General features: G+C 37.2%; 2 protein-coding genes across 5 annotated transcripts; one reads left to right on the top strand and one right to left on the bottom strand.

Annotated features, from left to right (window-relative positions):
* Positions 1 to 227: 227 nt before the first annotated feature.
* On the top strand, positions 228 to 11,204 carry LOC137390035 (zinc finger CCCH domain-containing protein 3-like). 4 transcript variants are annotated; one of them, XM_068076267.1, is made up of 12 exons: positions 228 to 559; positions 1,463 to 1,518; positions 1,685 to 1,748; positions 1,871 to 1,992; positions 2,123 to 3,082; positions 3,173 to 3,233; positions 3,897 to 4,058; positions 6,151 to 6,349; positions 6,451 to 6,620; positions 8,095 to 8,192; positions 9,366 to 9,439; positions 11,100 to 11,204. In XM_068076267.1, the coding sequence occupies exons 2-11, from the start codon at positions 1,473 to 1,475 to the stop codon at positions 9,422 to 9,424; spliced, it is 1,941 nt and encodes a 646-aa protein (XP_067932368.1). In that variant the 5' UTR covers positions 228 to 559; positions 1,463 to 1,472; the 3' UTR covers positions 9,425 to 9,439; positions 11,100 to 11,204. The 4 variants fall into 4 exon arrangements, with proteins under 4 accessions (XP_067932368.1, XP_067932367.1, XP_067932366.1 ...); XM_068076266.1 differs by lacking the exon at positions 11,100 to 11,204 and adding an exon at positions 9,534 to 9,652; XM_068076265.1 differs by lacking the exon at positions 11,100 to 11,204 and adding an exon at positions 9,523 to 9,652.
* LOC137390037 (uncharacterized) lies at positions 9,467 to 15,750 on the bottom strand. The gene is made up of 9 exons (XM_068076268.1): positions 15,464 to 15,750; positions 15,134 to 15,274; positions 14,776 to 15,013; positions 14,331 to 14,489; positions 12,829 to 13,018; positions 12,108 to 12,156; positions 11,093 to 11,295; positions 10,532 to 10,729; positions 9,467 to 10,360 (listed from the first exon to the last, which is right to left on the bottom strand). Exons 1-9 carry the CDS (start codon positions 15,626 to 15,628, stop codon positions 10,216 to 10,218), a joined length of 1,488 nt encoding a protein of 495 aa, XP_067932369.1. The 5' UTR covers positions 15,629 to 15,750; the 3' UTR covers positions 9,467 to 10,215.
* Between the last annotated feature and the right edge of the window lie 6,784 nt (positions 15,751 to 22,534).

The raw sequence follows: 22,534 nt of genomic DNA, 5'->3' as shown, positions 1-22,534 counted from the left end.
ATGAGTTAGACTATATATAACACCAACTGGTTTTTAAAATATAACAGTAAATTTGGTTTATAATTTTACTCCAAAAAAGTTGATTAAATTTTCAGTTTCTTTGTAGATATAGTTGGAATTATTGGCCATAATAGTACATTATAGTTATAGAAAAATAGTCTGTATTTGATATGGCTAAAAATTATTAGCATGCATGTTTCAGTCAATAGGATTAGACAAATGTATTATGCAGGTTATTTTAGATTAAATTTGATACATTGATTGTTTTAACCCATTGTTGAGAGGATCTGGCATTTAGAAAAGAAAACCAGTACTTATTTATGAAAATAACCTAGCACTGAAGTAATCATTAACAAGCCACTTATTGTTTATCTGGAATATAATAAGAAGTCTTTTGCTATTATTTGATGCTGTCTTTTGTCACTTTGCCTCATGCCAAAAGTTGGTAATTTCATGTGTACAGTCAAGAGGTGGACTTGAACTTTGCGCCATATCAAGGTCACTATCATTGCACCATCAAAGTTCATATAGGTTGTACAATCTATTCAGAGCCATACAGGTAAGAATCAACAAGGTTATAAACTCTCTCCTTCATGTTAGTTGAACCACCTGGCTATTGTTACCTCCATGGTTATGCTGCTGAAGGTATTGTCGTGTAGATGTAAATTATATGATATCTATTTTTGATGAGTAGGCTTAGGTGTGACCTTTTTGTCTCATGTAAGCAAGATTTATGAAAGGGCTATAGCCGACTAAAATTAACTACTGCTGTTCTCAGATCAGCTATCACAACATCCCGTCTGCCATGTTAAGTCAACCACTACCGCACCAACCTCGCTATGCCAGGTCTTGTTTGTTCTGTTATATTAATCACCGTTGGTGTTTGTCTACCATGTCATGTCAACCACCACTGCATTTACTCTTTTCTGCTTACCACTACTGCATTCAGTCTGGGATTTCATGCCTAACCAATGTGGCAGTCAGTTTTCAATGACGTGCCTCTGGCTTAGAAATAAGTGCTCAACTGTAATTCGTTCGGATTTGGTAATCGAACACTGATTAGTTCGGAAACGAAGTTAGCAAACTGGCAAAAACACTCGAGGGAACAGCGTATGTCTTCTTTTGCTAGCAGTCTGAGTTGCATAGTCGTATCTATGACACCTACTAAATGATCGAGAAGGGCCAAGAAGCGTATTTGGTTCGATTTGGCGCTCTCCGGCTTTACTTGGATAATGCGAGCTCCAAAACTCTGTTCAAATTCAGAAGCAGTTTCTTGTTGATCACTGAATGGTTCAGATCAGGAGGTTAAGCGTAGGTGAGGCCAGGTGAAGCGCTGAGGCACCACTGTATTGGCTATATGCTAGGTTACATGTATTTAACTTACTAGGTATCTTGTGGGTTAACATGGTTATTTGTTAGCTTCTGATATTTCAAGCTTACAAGAGTTAAATACACGTTACAGGAGTTCATAGATGGCTGAAAAAGAAAGACTTCAGCAAGAAATACAGTATTATCAAGGTACTATTTATATACTTGTAATTTTCATGTACAAGTTAGGTAAGGCAATGCTTAGTTTTTTCGCTGCATATACTTTCCTTTAAGATATTTCAGAATTAGCAATTGTGGTCTCGTTACCATTTTGTACTGAGTAAGATTGCCATACCAGTTTTATTTATAATTGTAGACCTGATTAAAAGCTATCAGAATGCATCCTCATTTTCAGGACCCCAAAAATCTTACCCAAAGCAGTAAGTTATTGGTTTCTAGTGTATCTTCCTTCTATTCCGCTCGTAATTTGTAGCTAACTATATCAGCGATATATTCAGCACACTTGTTGGTTTTTTATCATAAGTTTTACTAAATATTTCAGGATCAGCAAGCCTAAAGTTTCCAACAGATATTCTTTGATAAAACATAATTCAGCAGGAAAACAAGGAGATGTTAAGATAGGTTTATCTCAAAGGTCTCCCCGTAGGATTGTAATAAAGCCAGGTGAGATGCTGCAAAAAGTCATGCTCTAGACATGTATTTCTTTTAATCAAGGAGATAAATTACATTATATTTGATTCAAATATTTTATTGTGTAATATGCATTTTTTGCTGGAGATTGGATTTTTTTCAGGTTCTTCCAGTTCAAAGAGGACTGTACTTAACCCAACACAAACAAGTTCTAAAATGGGTGGTGTCCTCTCTAATGCTCCTGCTAGTTCTACTACTACAAGGCTAATTGTACCCCCTTGTAAAAACCCTAGCGTACCCCAACATCTGGGGCACTTTGGAGATATTACGTTGCCTAGCAGTGTACCAGTGCTACCTTCACATAAGCAGGTTATAAAGCAAAATCATAAAATGGAGCTGCAGAGCCTTAAAAGAAAACACCAAGATGAGGCCACTAGCAAAGTGTCTCAAAGCAAACCAAGCGGTAGCCAGTTTGTGTGGATCAATTCAAAAATATTGAAAAATCGTGAAAATTGTGCGCATATCGTTGCCAAGTCTCCTATTTCTCAAAGCACGAGGGTCAGGCCACAATATGTCAAATCTCGATACAAACTGACCAAAAAAAATCTGCCTGTGCAATCTCCTAAAACAAGTTTGCCAGTTTTTAAAAGTAAAAACAATCTACAGAGAGTTGGTAAGTACAAACTTGTTTCAAGAAAAAGTCCTTCAGGTCTTAGATTGACTATGAAAATATCTGGAGACTCCATTCCGTCACCCTACTTTAGTAGCAATGTTCGATCTCCTTATGTATCACCATCTCCTTACATATCTCGCTCGGGCAAAAGAGTCATATCCAGGTACAAAATACGCAAGAGAACCAGCACGAGTCCGACTGTTCATACTGCTACATCCAAAAGAAGTATTCAATCTTCTCCTTACAAGGTGGACAGACGAAAACGCCCAGCCTTGCGGACCCGCTATAAAATAGATAAATTAGATCAAACAAGAAAAACTTTGAAATTCGTGACAACTCCAAAAAAAGACCGAAGAAGCTATAAGTGGGTGAAACAATCATTAAAAAGGAGCTATCAGCACACTTTTATATCTCCGTACAAGCTTCTTCGTCACTCTCATTCACCTCCAGGTTGGTTGGTTGTATGATGGTTTTTTCTGATCTCATTTGTTCTGCAATTTATTCATGCTTTATTTTGATAAACTTTTTAATTCTCTGTAGTGAAGAGAGAAGCTAAGCCAAAACCAAAGGATAGCAACTTATTGATCCGAAAACTTGCAAGGTAGGTTACACTATCGGATTGATTCTTGACTTGTGATAAGTCTGTGAAGTTCTAAACAAAAATATATATGTATTTTTATATATATATCTATATTTAAAAATGAAGCTTCCCACGTGTGGTAAGCTTCATTTTTCAACTACTGCAAATGTCAACAGAAAAAGCCCAAAATTTGGAAAAAGGGTTTGTTTATAGCCTTTTGTTTTTCACTTTCTAATTTGCATTTCGCATTTGATTTTTTGCCATCAAGTACAATTCTATGGACTCTAGAAGATCAAATTCTTTCTTATTTTCAGGTTTTTGTGCAACAATATTTCGAGAGCTTTTGTATCTCCCTCTTTCTGACCCTTTCATTAATTTTAAAAATTTACACCTACCCACTAATCACAGAAATATTTAATTAAAATTTAACAAATACAATGAAGTAGCAATAAATAGATGTAGTTCATTAGCTGATAAGGTCGTGTTAGCTATTTAAAGACGGTTGGATTAATGATGATGCCGATGCTATCCATAGCTTACCCTTACAACCTATCATGAACCTTTTGGGTGGTTGGTGTTATTTCTTTAAGGTGGTATGTTTACCATTTACTTACATGGTGCAGCAAAGGCAATATACTAAGTAATAACGACGTCATTCTTGATAAGAACTCATATTTCCTGCAGCCACTGCCTTCAAAAAAGTGTTGTGGTGAGCATGAGGGCCAAGTACAAAAAAGATCGTACAAACAACAAGCACTGTATGTTCTACATGAGGTTTGGTAGATGCAAGAGAGGAGAAAAATGCTACTACATACATGACCCAGATAAGGTTGCCGTCTGTACTCGGTATGTTTTTAATACTCGGCAATATGCTGTTGTTTTAATCAATAGCTCATCGTGGATTCGAAATTTAATAAATGGCTCTGTATTAATCACAACCTGTTTTTCATATGTAGTTATGACTGTACTGATCAGAAAGTTTGCTTATTTAATATAACTTGTAAGAATGATGACACAAAAAGCTTTCCAGACATTCTTGTGTGACCGATGCTTATGTGACCAAAAGCAGTTACTAATCAAAACTGTTTCAAGTAGGTTTAACTTGTATGTATGTATAACTTTTTATCGGCTTTCGAAATCATCACAAAATCATGTTTCATTACATGCCGAAAGGACAAAAATCAGGAATTACTGAGTTGAACAAATTTGTTTTGAATTCGGTAATCTAGTAGTATTGCACAGGAGTAGGATAGTGAATTGAAGTTTGTAGTAGCAGAAAGTTCATAAACTGAAAGATACGATGATGGATGTAGTATGTTGGTGTCACAGAATAGAAAAAACTGTGTGTGTCATATGCACGAAAGGGTAAATACAAATATTCTGGGCATGGTTTATGCAGGATTTTGAAACTTGTGATACAAATGCAGAAATGAACGAGTTTGCTAAAAGACAATATGTTCAAAGACATTGTGATGTGATTGGTGGAAGTGTGATGAGCTGGAATACGTGATTGGTAGTACACAAGTCTTAGTATTCTGTAAGAAGTATATCCTTTTCTGCTGTCGATATTGTGAGTCTGAGAAATATACATACAACTGTATATTAACGCCATTGTTAAGATGACAATGCGCAACATAGACCTATTAACTATACCTATTATATGTATAGTTAACAGGTCTATGATGCGCAGGTTGAAAGTAAAACAACAGTTCTGATTCTATAATAGTTCTGTCAGCCAGTTAGTTCTCGTCTTGATTTACTATTGAATAGTAAATCAAGTAAATCTATAAATTTTATAGATGTTGGTTGTCCGTAGTTTCCTTATTAGGTCATATTACTCTTCTGTATTCCATAATAGATATGCTTTTATATTCCATAGCTCATTGCTGTCATTCAAAATTCGTGCTGTTCCCATAGTTCCTTGCTATATCCTCTCCATTCTTTTTGTATTATGTGATTCTTACGGTTTCATCAATGTTTTATAACCATAGATATTTGCTTCACTTGATCATCTGCTTGATCACCTTAGAGACTGATTGGCACAAAATTTCAGTAGATTTTATCAGCAGGTATCGGTGTTTTTCTACCATTTGCAATTGTTTTGAGGTAATCTGACTGCCAGGATGTTTCAAGAGTAAAATCGAAAACACTTCATCGCAGTTGAAATGTTCAGAAAACAAATCTGTGCGAAACGACATCCCTAGTTGCTATTGTTGCTACAGGTGATATCGGCTATTGCATTCAAGCTGTGGCATCATGCGCCTCTATTCTTTGCAACTATAGATGTCATAATTGTACTGTACATAATCGTACTGTACATAATCGTACTGTACATAATCGTACTGTACATAATCGTACTGTACATAATCGTACTGTACATAATCGTACTGTACATAATCGTACTGTACATAATCGTACTGTACATAATCGTACTGTACATAGTCGTACTGTACATAATCGTACTGTACATAATCGTACTGTACATAATCGTACTGTACATAATCGTACTGTACATAATCGTACTGTACATAATTGTACTGTACATAATCGTACATAAATTTCCATTTTAATCTTGAAACATCCTGATAATCAGATCACCTCAAACATTAAAAACAATCGCAAGTGATGAAAATTTGCCGAAGAAAATAGAAAATACCGATAAAGATAAAATTTACTAATAAAGTTTACTAAAATCTTTTGCAAGCTCATCTTTAAGTACTCCGAGATTCCTGTTTTTACTTTAGTTCATAGCTAATTTTTGAAACCTGTAGACAAGACTGTTTCCCATAGTCTCTGAGTTTATCCTGAAAACACTAAGCCTGTAAAAACTTTGTTTAGCTTTCAATTTTCTTAGAGACTGAACTCATTCAACAACTATCTAGTTACATGTATCTTAACCTCTAGGAAGTTTGCAGATGTATGTGCTGTTTGCATTTAGGTACCTGAGAGGCACATGCAACATTGAAAACTGTGTCTTCTCTCACGAGGCCAGAAAGGAGAAAGTTCCCGTCTGCCAGCATTTTCTACGTGGGTGCTGCGCTCGAGATAATTGTCCTTACCTCCATGTTAATGTTGGCAAAGATGCTCCCATATGCACAAGTTTTGCTGAGTTTCGGTACTGTCATCTAGGGGAAAAGGTTAGCTTTGACATCAAACATTGGTTAGTAAGCTAGTATGTGTTAATTCTGCTTGTCAGTTTTAGTCTGTCACAGTGTAAGTTTTGTTTCATCTACTGTAGTGCAAAAAACTTCATACAGACGTGTGCCCGAATAGAGATAGCCAAGGCTCATGTTCCAAGGGTAGTAAATGCCGCCTCAGGCACCCAATCAAGCCTACCAAACCTGTTGCAAGTGTCAAGGCTAAAGTGCAGGCATCAACTAAAAGCCTAACTACTGATGACATTACTAGGTATGGTTGTTACCTTCATGTTTGTTTCTTGGGCTTTCCATTTCTGCAAAACGACGTGTAGTTCTCAAAGTTGAAAAATACAGCAAACGCTCCCACAACATAAATAATTCACTCCCGAGAACGTTTACATTATAAGGATTTTACGTTATTCTAACTGTAAAATACATACAAATTGCCTAATTTGTTCCAAGAACATCCATTTAAATAAGAAAAAGCTAAATTTAATTTTTAGATTTAATTACTGTACAGCAACTGTGGTATTATTGGTTTGTATCGATAACTTTTTTTTTCTTGTCACTTTCACTTGGTTTAGTGTTCATGATTACAGTAATTTTACATTAGGCTAAGTGGAGCCCACGCCTTCAATGTCCATTTAGATCGGTTTTGCTCTCTTTTTTCAGACAGCTAAGTCTACACAGTAAATGCTCCTTCAACGTAAATAATCCGTTCCAGGAAGGTTTACGTTATAGGAATGTTATGTTATATGAACTGTAAAGTACATGTAAATTGCCTAATTCGTTCCAAGATCTTTTCAAACTCACCCTTGTGGCCATACAAAAAGAAAAAACTACTAGACTTAACTTTTTCATTTATTGGCTGTACCGTAACTGCAGCATTATTAGTTTTCCCAGACAATTTTTCTACTTTTTATAATCAATCTCACTGGTTTTATAGACTATGACTGCGGTAATTTTACAGGAAGTTGATGTGGAACTCACATTTTCGACATCCCTTGACTACTTAAAGATGGTTTCTGTTTACACTTTCATGCAACCTTATTCGTCGAAATATTTTCACAAATATACTTCACGCATTCAATAAAACCATGTCTATTGTTCTTACGCGTCTGTTTTATCGTCATTGTAATGCTGTCACTTTTAGCACTGATATCTTATAACTTACCGTAAAAATTCATTTAATTTTTTAACCTTACCTCGAAGGAGTACTTATCATTGTCTGATAATCATGACGAGCCTGTTGGTCACCTGTGATAGTCGAAAAGTGCTGCCAAAATTATTTTCGAAGTATTGAGTCACATGATCAGATTACGACTTGACGATTAGTCCAAGCCGAAACAAAACTGTAAAGTAGCGAGCATCTATATTTAATACGGGGTCTTCGGTAAAACCTGAAGTGTTTGTCATAAACTAGTGCTACGATAAAATTATATTGAGCTTTTTATTGGCCTTTCAATTCACGTGAGAACATCATGTGGCAAGACAATAACCACACTGTCATGGCTATGTCAAAAAAATAAACGGATTCCAATCTACGGCGGCTTTTCGTTTTTGAGCTTTTAAGAGCTTGTAATCACATTCCCACATATTTTGCACCTACAACACAACAGAGTAAGACACGGGGAATCTTTTGATACCAAATAACTGTAATGTGAATTTTGTTGCAAGTCAACCTTTACAACCCTCCATCCATTTTCAAGCGTGAAATATTGTCTCATCTGAAGCTCCATTTGCAGCTCAGACGAATCAGGAGTTGATAATGTTGTGGTCTCTGCTGGTAAACAGCTGACTGCTGCCCTTCCTACCTATATTTCTTTGTCGACTCTCAAAGCAGGTAAGACCAAGGTTACGTTCCTCCTCACCATTTAGGTGGATCTGTTCTAGTTATATGCTATACCGTATGTTATCATCAATAGTCACCTGCAGTAGGTTATTAATTCCTATCACAGTAATTATTCGAGTTCCATCAACTAGAAATATTCTAAGTTTGAAAAAACTTGCTTTTGTTTTATGGAAGTAATAGTCGGCCTCCATCAATCCAGTTTATTCTAGCCAATGGACAGAATCGCAGTATCGTATTTTTCGGACTATTAGTCGCTACTTTTTTCAGACGTTTTGAGCCATGCGGCTTATTTAGAGGCTGCTGCTATTCTGTGGATTTTTCTTTCACCGCTAGGGCGCATTAACCGGAATCTCCGGTTAGTGCGCCTTTAGCGGTGAAAGAAAAACGAAACAGTGCCTAACCGGTACTGCTCCGTTAAGCATTAGATTAAAAAGCAGTGGTTAATACGGAACAGTGCCTAACGGCACTGTTCAGTTTTAACCAGCTAAGTTGCAGCCGTGTTAAAAAGCACTGTTATGAGTTTTGCGGCCTATACAAAAGGTGCAGCCTATGTATTGTTTTATTATTAGTTTTTCTAAAATAGGGCAGATGTGGCTTATATAGGGGTGTGGTTAACAGTCCGGAAAATGCAGGAGTTTAGTTAGCCCTATTCTACTGTACACCGTAGTTTAGACGATCACCAGAGCCCACCTCCCCCACCCTTCAGCTCATCTAGAACGCTAGTTGCCAACAATGGCTTCCTGGTCAGAATTTTTTTCATTTACACGCACAAGATTCATGCTAGCAGCTGTGTTTGGTGGAAATGTTTTCAACTAAAACAAGTTGATACGAAGTTTCCAGAAATGTGTTGTCCGAAAATGAGTGATTTGTTATGATTAGCCATAGTGGAACGCCTGGTCATAAGTAGAATTAATCATTTTCTGTAGTAGTTGTTTGACCAAATAAAAATATCCTGTATATTTTGTTACTGGTGTGGCCTGCAGCAATTGCTCTTCATATACAACTGTACCATTTGAGCTACTTGTAAAGTCTATGTTGCAAATAAGTTATTAATGCAATCATCTGAAAACTAAACAGCATATTTTGAGGTTGCTGTTAGTGATTGTTGATAACAAGTACTGGAATGTCGTGACGCCAACTGATTACCACGCCCGTTTGCTGTAGTGCCAACTGATAGCTCAAGGGAATTGAAGAAACTAAAGAACAAGCCTAACTTCCTCTAGTTACTGACAGCACCGGTATGTATGAATTAGCCATCACATGCATTCTACTGTACAAGCCTTTTATGCCTATCAATTCTCACCATTGTAAACATCTTTAGTTGAGTTTTAGAGGACAGAATGATCTTCATCGCGTCAAATCATCAATGGTCGATTAATTGGCAAAGAGAAGACAATTGCTAACCTGGAGTTTCCCGCTTAGTTGATGGTGTCTTCACGACAGTCTTCCCGACAGTCTTCCCGTTGGAATAATACATTTAAAGACTTTGCTTTGCATTTATCTCATTTAATGCTTCACATACTCTGATATAATGAGTTATCAGTTTAATAAATAATATTGTATTAAATATAACAATATTATTAAATTTTGGAACTCCTAAATTTGCTTTATAAGCAATATCACTATGGAGTCTATACATTTCATATTCACTCAGAATATTCCTATTCTTACATAACAAAATACAAAAATATTGTAAAAGCCAGTGGACTAGTGCATCTGACATTGAGAAAAGTTGAAATCAATAAAGGCTAAACCAACATTATTACATGTACAAAAATCTTGCTCACACAACGACGTGATAAGGAGCTCGCCATGTCTTAGTACTGGCATTATTTTGTCTATAATGACTGGTTAATGAGGAGAGGTGTCCAAGATTGCCTGGCAATAGAACTATCAACAAACATTTACAAAAATATGTACATAACAAACCACGATCAAACATTGATAATTTAGGTAACGCCAATGCAACAACTTGAGATGCACAAAATACATAGCAAATGATTATCACAGAATATTATATGGAACGAGCTGCAAATGGTTGGAAGCCATTTTCAAAGCCAACATGTCCAAAGTATACTTGCTGCACTTCGGCCATGGCATACCGCCAGGTCCATTCCCTTGCAGCCTGGTTAAATAGGTTGCGGTTCTCCACGTACAGCCTGCAAGAAAGTATTTCTGGCATATTCAACTATGCAAAAAGCTAAGTAGGGTGATGGGAATGTCTGACAAGGTCTGTAAAACTGGCCTGGTTGTAATAGCATTAGACACATTTGAAAAACAGGACTGGAGATATGGAATACATAGCGCCATGACATGTGAAGGATACTCACTTGCCAACTGCAGGCTCCATGCAGACCTTGATGTATGGGTCAGTCAAGAGCGATTGTATACTGAGCAATAGCTTGGACAAAGTCAAGGCAAGACTCCAGTTGTGGTTAATTGAGTCAAGACCGATGTCTCCGTGGAGGCTTACATTAGGGTGCAGTACTTTAGTGATGAACCGTACAAGTGGAGGTATGAGAGGGTAGCTGTAAAACACAGCATGCTACTTATGGATCAGACGGTCAATGAACAGACAGCAAATTGCGAATGTGGAATAAAAAATAATTTTGGAATTTGTACTGCTCTGGAAACCAACAGCTAAATTGAAACATGGCTGACCTTGAGGAGCTAACAAGTGAAAGTGTGTTTTCTAGGGAAAGTACACACATTCTTAGAGATCTGCTAAAGGTGTATAAAAATATTTTCATGACAGATTTAGCAGGAGCAGAAAAACATTTGCACCACTTGCTTCTCAGCGATATGATAGGAGAAAACAACAGGAAGCTGATAGGCAAGGATTTGCACGGCTATGTGAGTAAATAGGCAAAAAGGTACACGAAATATCTCACCTTTTAGGTATCTGAAGGTAGAGATAGAACCTTCCACCCTCATAAGGACTTCCCTTTGGACCAACGATGAGAGCCTGGAAGAAGCGACAGTCCCTATCAAGAGGCACGGCCTGTATGCCTTCCGGAGGCTCCTTTTGTAAGCTGCGAAGCTCACTGGCTAGACGCCGATGCTTCCAAGCCGCCTCACATATCGGAGGGCTGTTCTGAAAAAGGGAACCAATAAGTCTTTGAACTTTCACAGCCAAATATGGATAATCAGTGTAGATATAGTACATTGCTTATGCCTATGGTTGAAGCGCCGCTCCCATACAGCCGCATATAATATGTATAAAGATGAATAAAATATATCGTGAACGTATATAACACAATCATGTATAGATTCCTATCACCTATTCAGCATAACATGGTAATCTTGTGCCATATTATGTTTATAATGCGATTGAAAATATGTGATGTAAATATGATATCTCTTACTAAATCCTGCTTAGTCATTGTGTGTCTGTAAGTCTGTGTGAATAGTATGTGTTTTTACATTTTGTGGTCGATTTCGTCCAAACTTCCATGCCTTGCGCCAGGCCACCAAAATAATTGGTTGCAAAACTCCATCTGGTTCCTGAGAACCAGCCTCTCAAACAACCATCTGATTAAAAACTCAAGAATGCACCTCCGCATGTATCAAGGACAATTACCCTCAATGAATGGATACATAGATTGTTGATGTGAAAGCGGTGCAGCAATTTGTGCTGAAAATCTGCACACGTGTTGCAAATTATTTGATGGAAAATGAAATAAACCCCAGGCAGTGCTGGCCTTAACGCTAGTAACACATAAAATAATTATGGATGCTCAAGAAAAACCAGACATGCGCAATGCAAAACCCAAGATAAACATACATGATAAAAAAGTGCGCTTGCCAACACACAAAAAGATACAAAACAAAAAAACGGACATTTAATTAATGCGATGTGGAAGCCGGCAAGACCAGCAGATGTAAAAATGTAAAAGGAAGACTTACCAAGAGAACCATAGAGGGAAGACAGTGGTGGCAGGAGGAGGAGTTGATTCTAAAGACAAAAAATAAAAAGGGCTTATGTAGCGAAATAGAAAAACCTAGACAACTATGTATACAGTATTCCTTCACTTATTTTCACTCAGAGTTCAATAGAAATAATATGAATCTAGTACCAAGGTTATGCTCAGTTTATACATTTCATAAACAAAGTAATTAATAGCGCAACTGGATATCTGGATTACAGCTAATAAATGAAAAGTATATTTACTAGAAATCATTAGGTTTTTGTGAGAATTTATTTCAGCTAAATTAGATGAGCTGCTGGCCATCATCAATGGTACAGTTGATGAACATCACATTTCCTGTTCGCATTCAGAACTTTTATGATTGGCAATTTAAAAACAACCACAAAATCACCAAGAATATACACATCCTACAGATTTTATAACGCTTGTTTAACAAAGGCTCAGTATTTATTATATGGTACAAAATCGAACTTCATAAGAGTTTTGTTACACTCATCATTACTAAATAAAATTCTAATGATATTTACTGCATGAACAATGTTGCTTCCATCCCTTTTGGTTAAAATGGCTTATTCAAATGCACACAAGTTTGCTTTCTAACATAATGGACAGAGCAGCTCTAAAAAAAACTCATGGAAACATTTATTTAAAGCCAGGATAAACACTATTAAAGTCTTTAAATACTGAAATGTACTTACAACAAACTGTACACATCACTCCAAGAGTTCACAATGTACCGGGGTACAAAGAGAGGCCAGCGATTTTTTACAAACTGTTCCCAAACGTTGTCAGGCACTTCGCTATCGATGAGGGCTGCCCACTTGCTACAGACATTCTTAACTGCCCAGAAACCAAAGTCGTCGAGATACTGAAATATCTGCAGTAACACTACAAGTAGAAAATTGCTGTAGGATTGGGTCCCTGCTGTAAGAGAACAGACTGCAGTGTAAAAAAACAGACCTTATTGAAAGAGAACAGACGCTAATTTAAGAGAATAAACCCTACCATAAAAGAACAAGCCTTACTGAAAAAGAACAGACTCTACTATCCGAGAACAGATCCTACTGTAAGAGAACGGCCTCTGTTGTAAAAGAACAGGCCATACTGTAAGACAATAAACCCTACAGTAAGAGAACAGGCTGTCCAGTAAGAGTACAAACTTTCCTGAAAAAAAAACAGACTACTATTCCTTCAAGGCACAGACTTATTGCACTATGAACAACAGAGTTTTAGCCTGTCAACAGCTAAGAATTGCCGCAAAATTTCATCTCCAAGAAAATCGTAAAAGGGAAGTTAAAATGGTCTATATAGCAAAGTTATGGAAAAACATAAGTCAAGGTTTAGCCTTGGAGTTAAATCTTTATAACGATGCAGTTTAACAGCTATGCTTAGCTCACACCCAGCATGTGAGGCAGCTCATTTCTAAGAATCAATAGCTTGATTCTTAGAAATGAGCTTATCAAATGAGCTCTAGAAATCGTTTATTTCTAGCATGTGAGACTAACTATATTCGATTGAAACATGCTTATACATAAATAGAATAAGCAATGATTAATGACTATCTAGCATGAAGTTGTGCAAACAAATCTTTAAACTCTTGGAATTAGCAGGAAAGAAAAAAGTTTTGGCAGGTTGTCAAAAATGACCTACTAAAAATTAGGCACTAGTTTTGGGAACTTAGTTACATGTGCTAAGCATGTCCTACGACAATTACTATGTTTACATACAGCGATAGCATAACGACACACCCTCATATGGCGCTGAAATGCCATCATGGAAACAGCTGTGTCGCTCTCATTCTGTGGTGATTCAGCGTCGCTATTTGGAAGCGAAACATCCGTGTGATGCGCAATGCCATGGATTTTTGTGCCATGGAAACGGCCTCACACCTGTGCTTGGGCATAAGTCTTGACATAAGATGATGCGCAACCATCGCTCTACTATAGCACCCTATGGAAACATGATCTGCTTGTCCGCCCAGGGTAGCGCTTTAACACTGGTACACCCAAGGGTCGCTACGCTATCGCTACATAAAAACTTTGTAATTAATAGCCATAGCATGATCATTATTTATAGTGCTAAAAGTATGAAACAGAAGAACAAATTTGTTAACACGTATGCAAACATAAACTTTAATAAGCAATCACACCATCAGTTCATAAAATCAGTGTCCACCGCTTTGCCAAACTGAAATGCTGACCTTCTGGTGGCAAGTTTTCAACGAGGCTGCCAAGGTGAGCGCCATTGTTAGGATTATAGACAGTCAGCTCACACACCCTTTTCTTTAGCTCTAGTGATTTTAGGTATAGGATATAAGAAACAGAATGGGATGGTGGTTGATCTGCTCGCCAAGGCATCACTGAAATATATAGAATCTAGTGAACAATAATACCAACTGAGCTATCTGTCACTGCATGAGTATGCTTCCCATATCACCTCTGCCACTTGTCCATCATTTAATAGAGAGCATATAGTTGCATACAGTTTCCGTCTTGCCTTTAGTAATAGCAGCATAGGATATTACCTGCATACCAAACAAAGGCCTAGTAAGTGCAAGTGAAGACAGGATATTTGAAGTTGCTTTTATCAATTAATTTCCTTAAATTCCTGTTTGGTTTAAGGTATTGTGGATCTCGAAAACTCACATGGTGAACTTGTTGGATTTGCCGACATGAGTGCATCAAGCATTTGAGGGTCATTTCGGGCAAGAGAGCAGCATTCAAGACTGGCATATATGTTAAGTAGCGCATCAGTTGTCTCTGCTCCAACAGAAGCCTCCGCAGCATCTTCATCTGTTGCCGACTCCAGAGGCAGATCCGGCTGTTCTGTCCCAGAATCATCCGATTCAACAAGCGGAACTGGCTCTACAGAGACTGGAGGTCTCTGTGAATTAACAAAATTCTTGCTCATAATATATAATTTTAAATAGCCTGACATAGCAGTAACTAATTAACTAATTCAATTAATAACATTCAATGAAAATTGCCAAACAAACGGAGATACCTCTGGTGTTGATGGCTTCGTTAGAAAACTTTCTTCTTGGTCAAGGTCCGGTGCGGCGTAGAGAAAAAGATGACACGTCCAGCAGACCGGCTGTGAATGATTTGAGCCGTAATATCCATTGCAAACCTGACATTGTCGATGCTGTAAAATATGCATTTGAAGGTGTGACAACAATGCTCGACTAACAAATAACTAGCGATTCTGCCAAACGAATGTAGAACGAAATTGTCTAAAGTAATGGTATAGGGGATGGGAACGGAAAATGCTAAATTTGAAGCAAAAATATAAGCGTCTTGCTGTAGTAATTAAAGCAATATCAGTTTCACTCACATCATTAGCAAGTATTCGTTTCAGTTTTTCGTCTTCCACATCCAAACAGAGACGTGTGGATTCAGAGGACGCGGCGAGTAAAGAATTTGATCTTGATCGACGCATGGTATCGTTTTCTGGGTCGTCTGCTGTTTCTTCTAATGAACTGATGGTGGTATCACCCATCTTAGTAATAAGTTGTATCCTTACTAGCTCATGCTGCCACACTTGCAACGTCGCGGCACTGATTCTTTTGTGCCAAACAAATACCGCACAAGGTCAAAGCTACAGCGGTGCGGGTGCCGATATATTTATTGTACAACTAATTTGGCGGAAGCGGATGTTAAAAATGTTGGAAAATTATCTAGTGATAACGTGTCGGCGATACAAATGATTTCCACCTCGCAAAAACCAGAGCCGTATAGTTTCACAGAGTCCCGTGACCAAAAACCGGAAACAAAAACGTCTGATTCCAAACAAACCCGATCGACATACCGATCTCTAATGGAATATTCTTACCTCGCTCTCAACATCTCACTCTTTTGCATTTACTTTACTTTATTACAAAAAATCATTAGTCGTTTCTTGTATAGAATTTTGTCCTTTTTCAAATGGTGTATAATACAATAATCAATTTCAAAGGGACTGCCAATGGGAGTAATTTTTGTTGGTTAGTGTTGCGGCATCTCCATTATAACTTATATAAAACAATAGTGGGCGCGGCTTGTTTGCTTGAAGCCGTGCGAGCTTCGATATGCGCATCCGTTAGCAGCAAAACTCTGTGAAGTTATACAGCTCTGCACTGTCAGAGTCATATAGCTTTAAAAAGTCTCGCGACCAAAACCGGAAACAAAAACGTCTGATTCCAAACAAACCCGATCGACATACTGATATATAATGGAATATTCATACCTCGCTCTCAATACCGCTCTTTTTTGCATTTACTTTACGTTTTTACAAAAACGTTATTAGCACCTTTTTGTAGGAAATTTTGTTTTCTTTCAAATGGTTTATGATACAACAATCAATTTCAAAGTGACTGCTAATGGGAGTAGTTTTTGTTGATTAATGTTGCGACCTCTCCATTATAACTTATATAAAAATAGTAGGCGTGGCCTGTTTGTTTGGAATCGAGCGAGATCCCGTATACGCTTCTGTTAGTCGCGGGACTCTGTGAAACTATACGGCTCTGGCAAAAACAATTGAGCTTGGCCCAATAAAATAGGTTTTGTGTTACGCGAAAGGGTAACTCCAAATATAGTGCCGAAGTCAATTCTACCTTGTTGACAAGAATGAAAAAATATTACTTTACAAGCTCAGTTGCTAGAGGATACTATCACCATGATAGTAATAAATGCCATGTTAGGAAGTGTTGGATATGCTGACCACTTAACCAGGGTTGTCTACTCGCTGTGTTTCCATATAGGTATAACTCTGGCCAACTCTGTTAGTCTGTTATACCAATGATATACAGCCCCAATTGGGCTGTATATCATTGGTTATACCTATATATACATAGCAGACACTAACAGACCCACATATACATATATTCATATACTAGCTGTGCTACCCGGCGTTGCTCGAATAATAAAAATCAGCTTATATACTGTGAGAAGTAATGAGAGTTGCTTGCCACGCTATTAGCCTGGCATATTTCCAATGGAAAATTTTAGTAAGCCAACTAATGACAATCACATACTTACGCAATAACCCTGCGTGATATGCAAAGCCGTAAGGGTGCAAAGTCGTTAGGTATGTGCTCCCATATAGGGACTTGCACCGGCTAGCTAATAACTCAATCTCTGTCGCCTATTGGGTAGGGTGTCGGACTGGGTAAAAGTAGGTCTGAGATTAAACCTTCTTCGGTATGCATTCTTTATTCTAAGATTTTAATAGCTACAGCCGGAATGCCACACATACTTTGAGAAATATCTATATAGATATACGTCTTATATAGATATATATTGTTCAGATATATATATTTGTCTGTGTACGATTTATATACAATGTACATATATACAATATACAATGTATATTTATGGTGAAAATATGATTAATTCACAATAAACACTAAACAAGAAAAAGAAAACTAGTGTCCTTCTGTTTCAGAGACTAGTAAACTAGCTGGAGAGCAAATATTCTTCTTCATGATCCTGATCGAGTTATATTTCAAAGAACTTTTGCCATATTGTTCATTAATACCGAGAGTAATATATATACCTAACTCGGGAATTGTTCCCCGCATGTGTGTTCATCGGTTTGCTTCCTGCTTGCATTGTTATGCAGCTTTGTGTGGCTCATTTTTGTTGCTTTTCCCCATACCTTTTGTTAACTCATGCAATTGAAAATATCCACATTCTAATGCAACAACATTAAGCAAAAAGCTCAGATTAATTAACCTTGCTATCTAAACTTTAGAATGCTAAACAAAAAAATCTACTAAGAGTGTGGTTTACAAACTCCGACCTAGAGGGCCTTGCCACAGCCAGCATAAATGCCTGATTTTCTATATCTAGTGTGTCAGACTTCATGTTATACACACGACAACTTTTGAAGCACAGTTAAACTTATAGTCAACTATTATTGGCTGTTTTTTTTGCTGCCTCCAACACGGTGTGACATGCCTCCTACATGCTTAGCCATGTTGTCTATCTATACCCCTGTGTTAGCTAGTATATGTACTGTAAGTTAGTAACCAGTTGAGTGTTGAGTAACAGAAAAAAATGAACGAGATTGTCAAAAGGTATATTGTGTTTCTTGCCAAAAATGCAGAAAATGTTGCCTCCGCTCTGGTCATGAATATGAACTTTATTTACGACCAGTGCACAAAGCCGATAACGTCATAGAAATTACGATAGAATGATAAAGGTAATTACTGTCGATGAAAGAAAGAATAAATAAATTTATAAATAATAAAAATAAATAAACAACAAATAATGAAAATTTATTGATTAGTTTTTCAGTTTAACCAGTACATCATCATTTTACAAATGATGACTAGAGCAAAATACATGGGCAGTCAATCACTTGAACATTGTTAATCAAATTGTCTTAATACATTATTAATATACTGGTGGACGATAGAAGCCTGAGTAGGGAGAGCAAGTGAGCTGAAATGCTGAGTTGCCATGCCTTTGCTCACAGAAGATCTGCATGTGGTGGTCTGGCCATGAGAGACCATCGTATAGCGGTGAGGCTGCTTGCATACAGGTTAGCAGTAGAGCCTGTTGTGAGATTCCTGACAGCATTCTGCTGTGGGTGAATCGCCTGGGTGGTAAAGGCTGATGGCAAAGGGAGGTTGGTGTGCCATCGTAGCAGCTTGATGGCTGCTTCCATCAAGTTCTGCGACATGGAATTGATGGCGCAACTTCTTTGTTGTCTTGCTCTCAGTTGTTTTTACTATTCTTATGTAATTTAATAGTTCAACTTAATAATTATGATGTTAAGTGGTCAAAGAGTATTATTATTAACTGCATTATTAAATTTATTAAAATAAGTCTATAATAAAGTATATACATTTTCTTTCGCCTCTTCATCTCCTTTTCTGAAGTGACATCTATTTTTACATGACATCCAATCATCATGCTACTTGTATAGCACCAACCTTATAGCCATTTTGACCACCTAAATTGCCATATTGTAGTTGCAGCATCTGCTGCCCACCAACAAGGCCTTTTTTGTTAAACGCTTTGAAATTTTCCAACATCTTTCATGTAATTTTCTTGTAATTTTCCTTTTTTTTGTTAATTTTCCTAATTTTCATCCTTCTTGTAATTTTCCCTCTAAACCGACTTATCATGAGATGTCATCTACCATATGTACTTCCTACAGAGAGAATATAAATATTTTTGGTATGCGTGTTAGCCTACTATCTCTGCATCATCCAAGTGGGCCTGCTAATTTTTTAGCATGAACAAAAATTTCATTGAATTCTATATCTTCTACTGCCACAAATAGCAAACCCCTCACGAAATCACATTTAAGCATTGGGCTGAAGTAAATCTGTTCTATAACATTAACTAGCCTTCCTCAAGGCAGCTTCACACTATATATAGCAATATGTCAGCATTAATCCCACAATACATTAAAAATCGTCGGTGATAACATTGTTCCCACTACTACAAACCCATCGGTGTTTACATCAACGAATAGTCGGTGATATAATGTTTCCAATATACAATATAGTCTCTGAAATGATGAAATAATATTCTTGCAGAAACTATCATGAAGGGAAATATAGATTAAGCAATCTGTGACAGTCAATCACTAATCAGAAAGAGGTGCGCTTTGCTCTGACCGACTAGATGCTAGGCGAAAGTTTAGCAGCTGCGATGTGCCCCTAAGCACAAAGCACACTCCCTCAGTTATTTAGGTGTATGTCATGCAAAACATTGTTACTTGTCGATAATATAGGATTACCTGGGATTTCTCTTTGCTCCTATTCGCAAAAACGTTGCTAATAGCGTATTTTGATTTCCGATCTTGTGTGTGTGGTCAAAAAGCAGAAAAACAGACTGACAGCATTAGTTGAAACGACCAAGTAGTCAAACTTTCTGAGAACTCATCTTTTTGCTTTGCTATTGTCTTTACTATAACAAATGCTGTGTCCGTCAGATTGAAGCCAATGATGGAGGTTGAGAAAGAGTTGCATCATGCTGCAATCAATCTCAATACATTTGGTGTAGCAGCCTGGTACGCTAGCATCTGCACTATTTGTCTACTTTACACTCGGCGATCTCTCACGGCACACCTGGCGATCTCTCACAGCACACCTGACGATCTCTCACAGCACACCTGACGATCTCTCACAGCACACCTGACGATCTCTCACAGCACACCTGACGATCTCTCACAGCACACCTGACGATCTCTCACAGCACACCTGACGATCTCTCACAGCACACCAGACGATCTCACAGCACACCTGACGATCTCTCACAGCACACCTGACGATTTCTCACAGCACACCTGATGATCTCTCACAGCACACCTGACGATCTCTCACTGCACACCTGACTGTAAGGATCTAGTGTTAGTAACATTGGAGGCACATTAATATAATAATAAACAGTAGGTTTTATCTAATGCACAGCCGAGTCCACTTGTACCCAATAAACCATAACACTTGCTCTGCATATACGCATAACATTACTTTTCTAGCATCTGGTTCGGATGTATGAATGGCAACAATGAAAGAGTTTGTCAGTTGATATTCACTTTATTCGTGTAATTGTGCCCTGAATACAGCAAACCATGCATATAAGCATAAAAAGAATGTGCACAGATGTTAAAGAAAAATATACAGGGTGATTAGTAAAAACAGACAAAGTTATTAATTGAATTGAACATACGGTATGGCAGTAACGCTTACAATAGTTAGGAGATATCCTCCAAACACTAGTAAGGCTTGACCCAGATTAAGTAGGTAAGATATATTAATGACTAGCTGTTGTGAATCATATAGCATTCTGGAATATAAAAATTAGGTCCATTTTAGAATGTGTGTAAAAAGACATTAAAGTGCAATTACATGTCATTAAAGTAGAAAAAATGAACTTACTGTTAATTCGGATGTTCCTTATGATGAAAAGTTGAAAACTTGCACACTCTCAAGTGATCTTTTGAGGTGGCCTCGCAAACCAGCTAATGAACATCATTAGAAGGTAAACTGTTTAGATAAGCTAAAGTCATAAATAATATTAATGCTTGTGACAAAAAGCTGAGCTTGTTAGTCTAATGAGAGATAATAATATTGCTTGTAGCAAATCTGAAACAATTACCAAGAATCACTCATCACTGAGACAGGATCTGAGCATCATAGAAAAACCGGCTGAGAACTGTTAGAAGGATAACTTCACAAGAAAGTCAATGGATTTCTGTCTTTCAATTTTTTTTCTGGAATGTAATGAAAGACATCATTTTGTCGATGATTTTTAATGACAATAAAAAGCTATACACGCATACATAGCAGACATACATGCAGACATGCATACAACCATACAGACAATACCTTCTTGCACTCAGCTCAATGTCTTATGTATTTGTAAGTTACCTGAACAATACATACTCACATGAATTGATTATTGTGCATGATCAATTATTGCTTAACTTTCATGCTTTATGCAAACAGTGAAAGATGCCTGTTTCTTGCTTCAGTTCCTCAATTGATCACGCTTGAACCAGCTGCACTGGTGAGTGTTAGAACTATTCTCTGAATCGTCAACTCTCTCCTTCTGCCTGTACTTTACTGCCCTAGTATTCTCTGTATTCGTCTTGCTTCTTCATTCTCGCTCATCCAGCTTCTACTTCTTATAAATGCTTGATCGTCAGTTGGGCCGTGTTATCCTGAACATGTGCTTATATTGGCAACTAGCTAAACCACCCGGCATTGCCTGGGTAAAACAAGAGTCTTTGGACAGATAATTGATTTGTATTTAACATATAACAACATTTGTCATCATAACTTTCAAACTACATATCATGAGAATAATATTTTGTGTAGTTGAAATAGTTTAGAGAGAAAATAAAAACAACTGTAAAGGTTTTCAAACTTTGTCAAACATCTGTAACTTTAAAACTTGATATCATGAGGAAAATGTTTTGTGCAGGTCAAATAAACTAAACAAAATAAAACAACTATAAAAGGGTTTAGATGTAAATGTGAAATAATTAGCTAGTATAATAGCTAAATTAAGTCGGTTTTGCTACGATTACAATAAAAAAGGATTCGGTAATGATACATTTAATACGAACTGAGAAAACAAAATAAAAACCCTGAATATGTTGAGTTGCTAATAACAATTCTTGCATAGAAGTGAAGTGTGTGTGTGTAAATAGGGTTATTCTTCTACTAGAAGCTATCCATCAAAACTTTGAATACAACGATACTGGTACCCCTTAATACTGGTACAAATATAAAAATGAGATATCATACTTTTTCGTCTGACCAAACAGAGAGAGAATGTCGAGGCCATTCCTACTCGAGATAATACAAATGTTCCTGTGAAAAGAATTGGCCTTGACCCTAGATATAGTAATTGAACCTTACAAAAATTTTTTCCTAACCGAGGCATCATAACGTGTGGGTGCAGT

Source organism: Watersipora subatra, chromosome 3 (genome assembly GCF_963576615.1).
Source record: "Watersipora subatra chromosome 3, tzWatSuba1.1, whole genome shotgun sequence".
Lineage (NCBI taxonomy): Eukaryota > Metazoa > Bryozoa > Gymnolaemata > Cheilostomatida > Watersiporidae > Watersipora > Watersipora subatra.
Note: the sequence above shows the minus strand (reverse complement) of the source record. Positions and strands in the feature narration are given on the sequence as shown.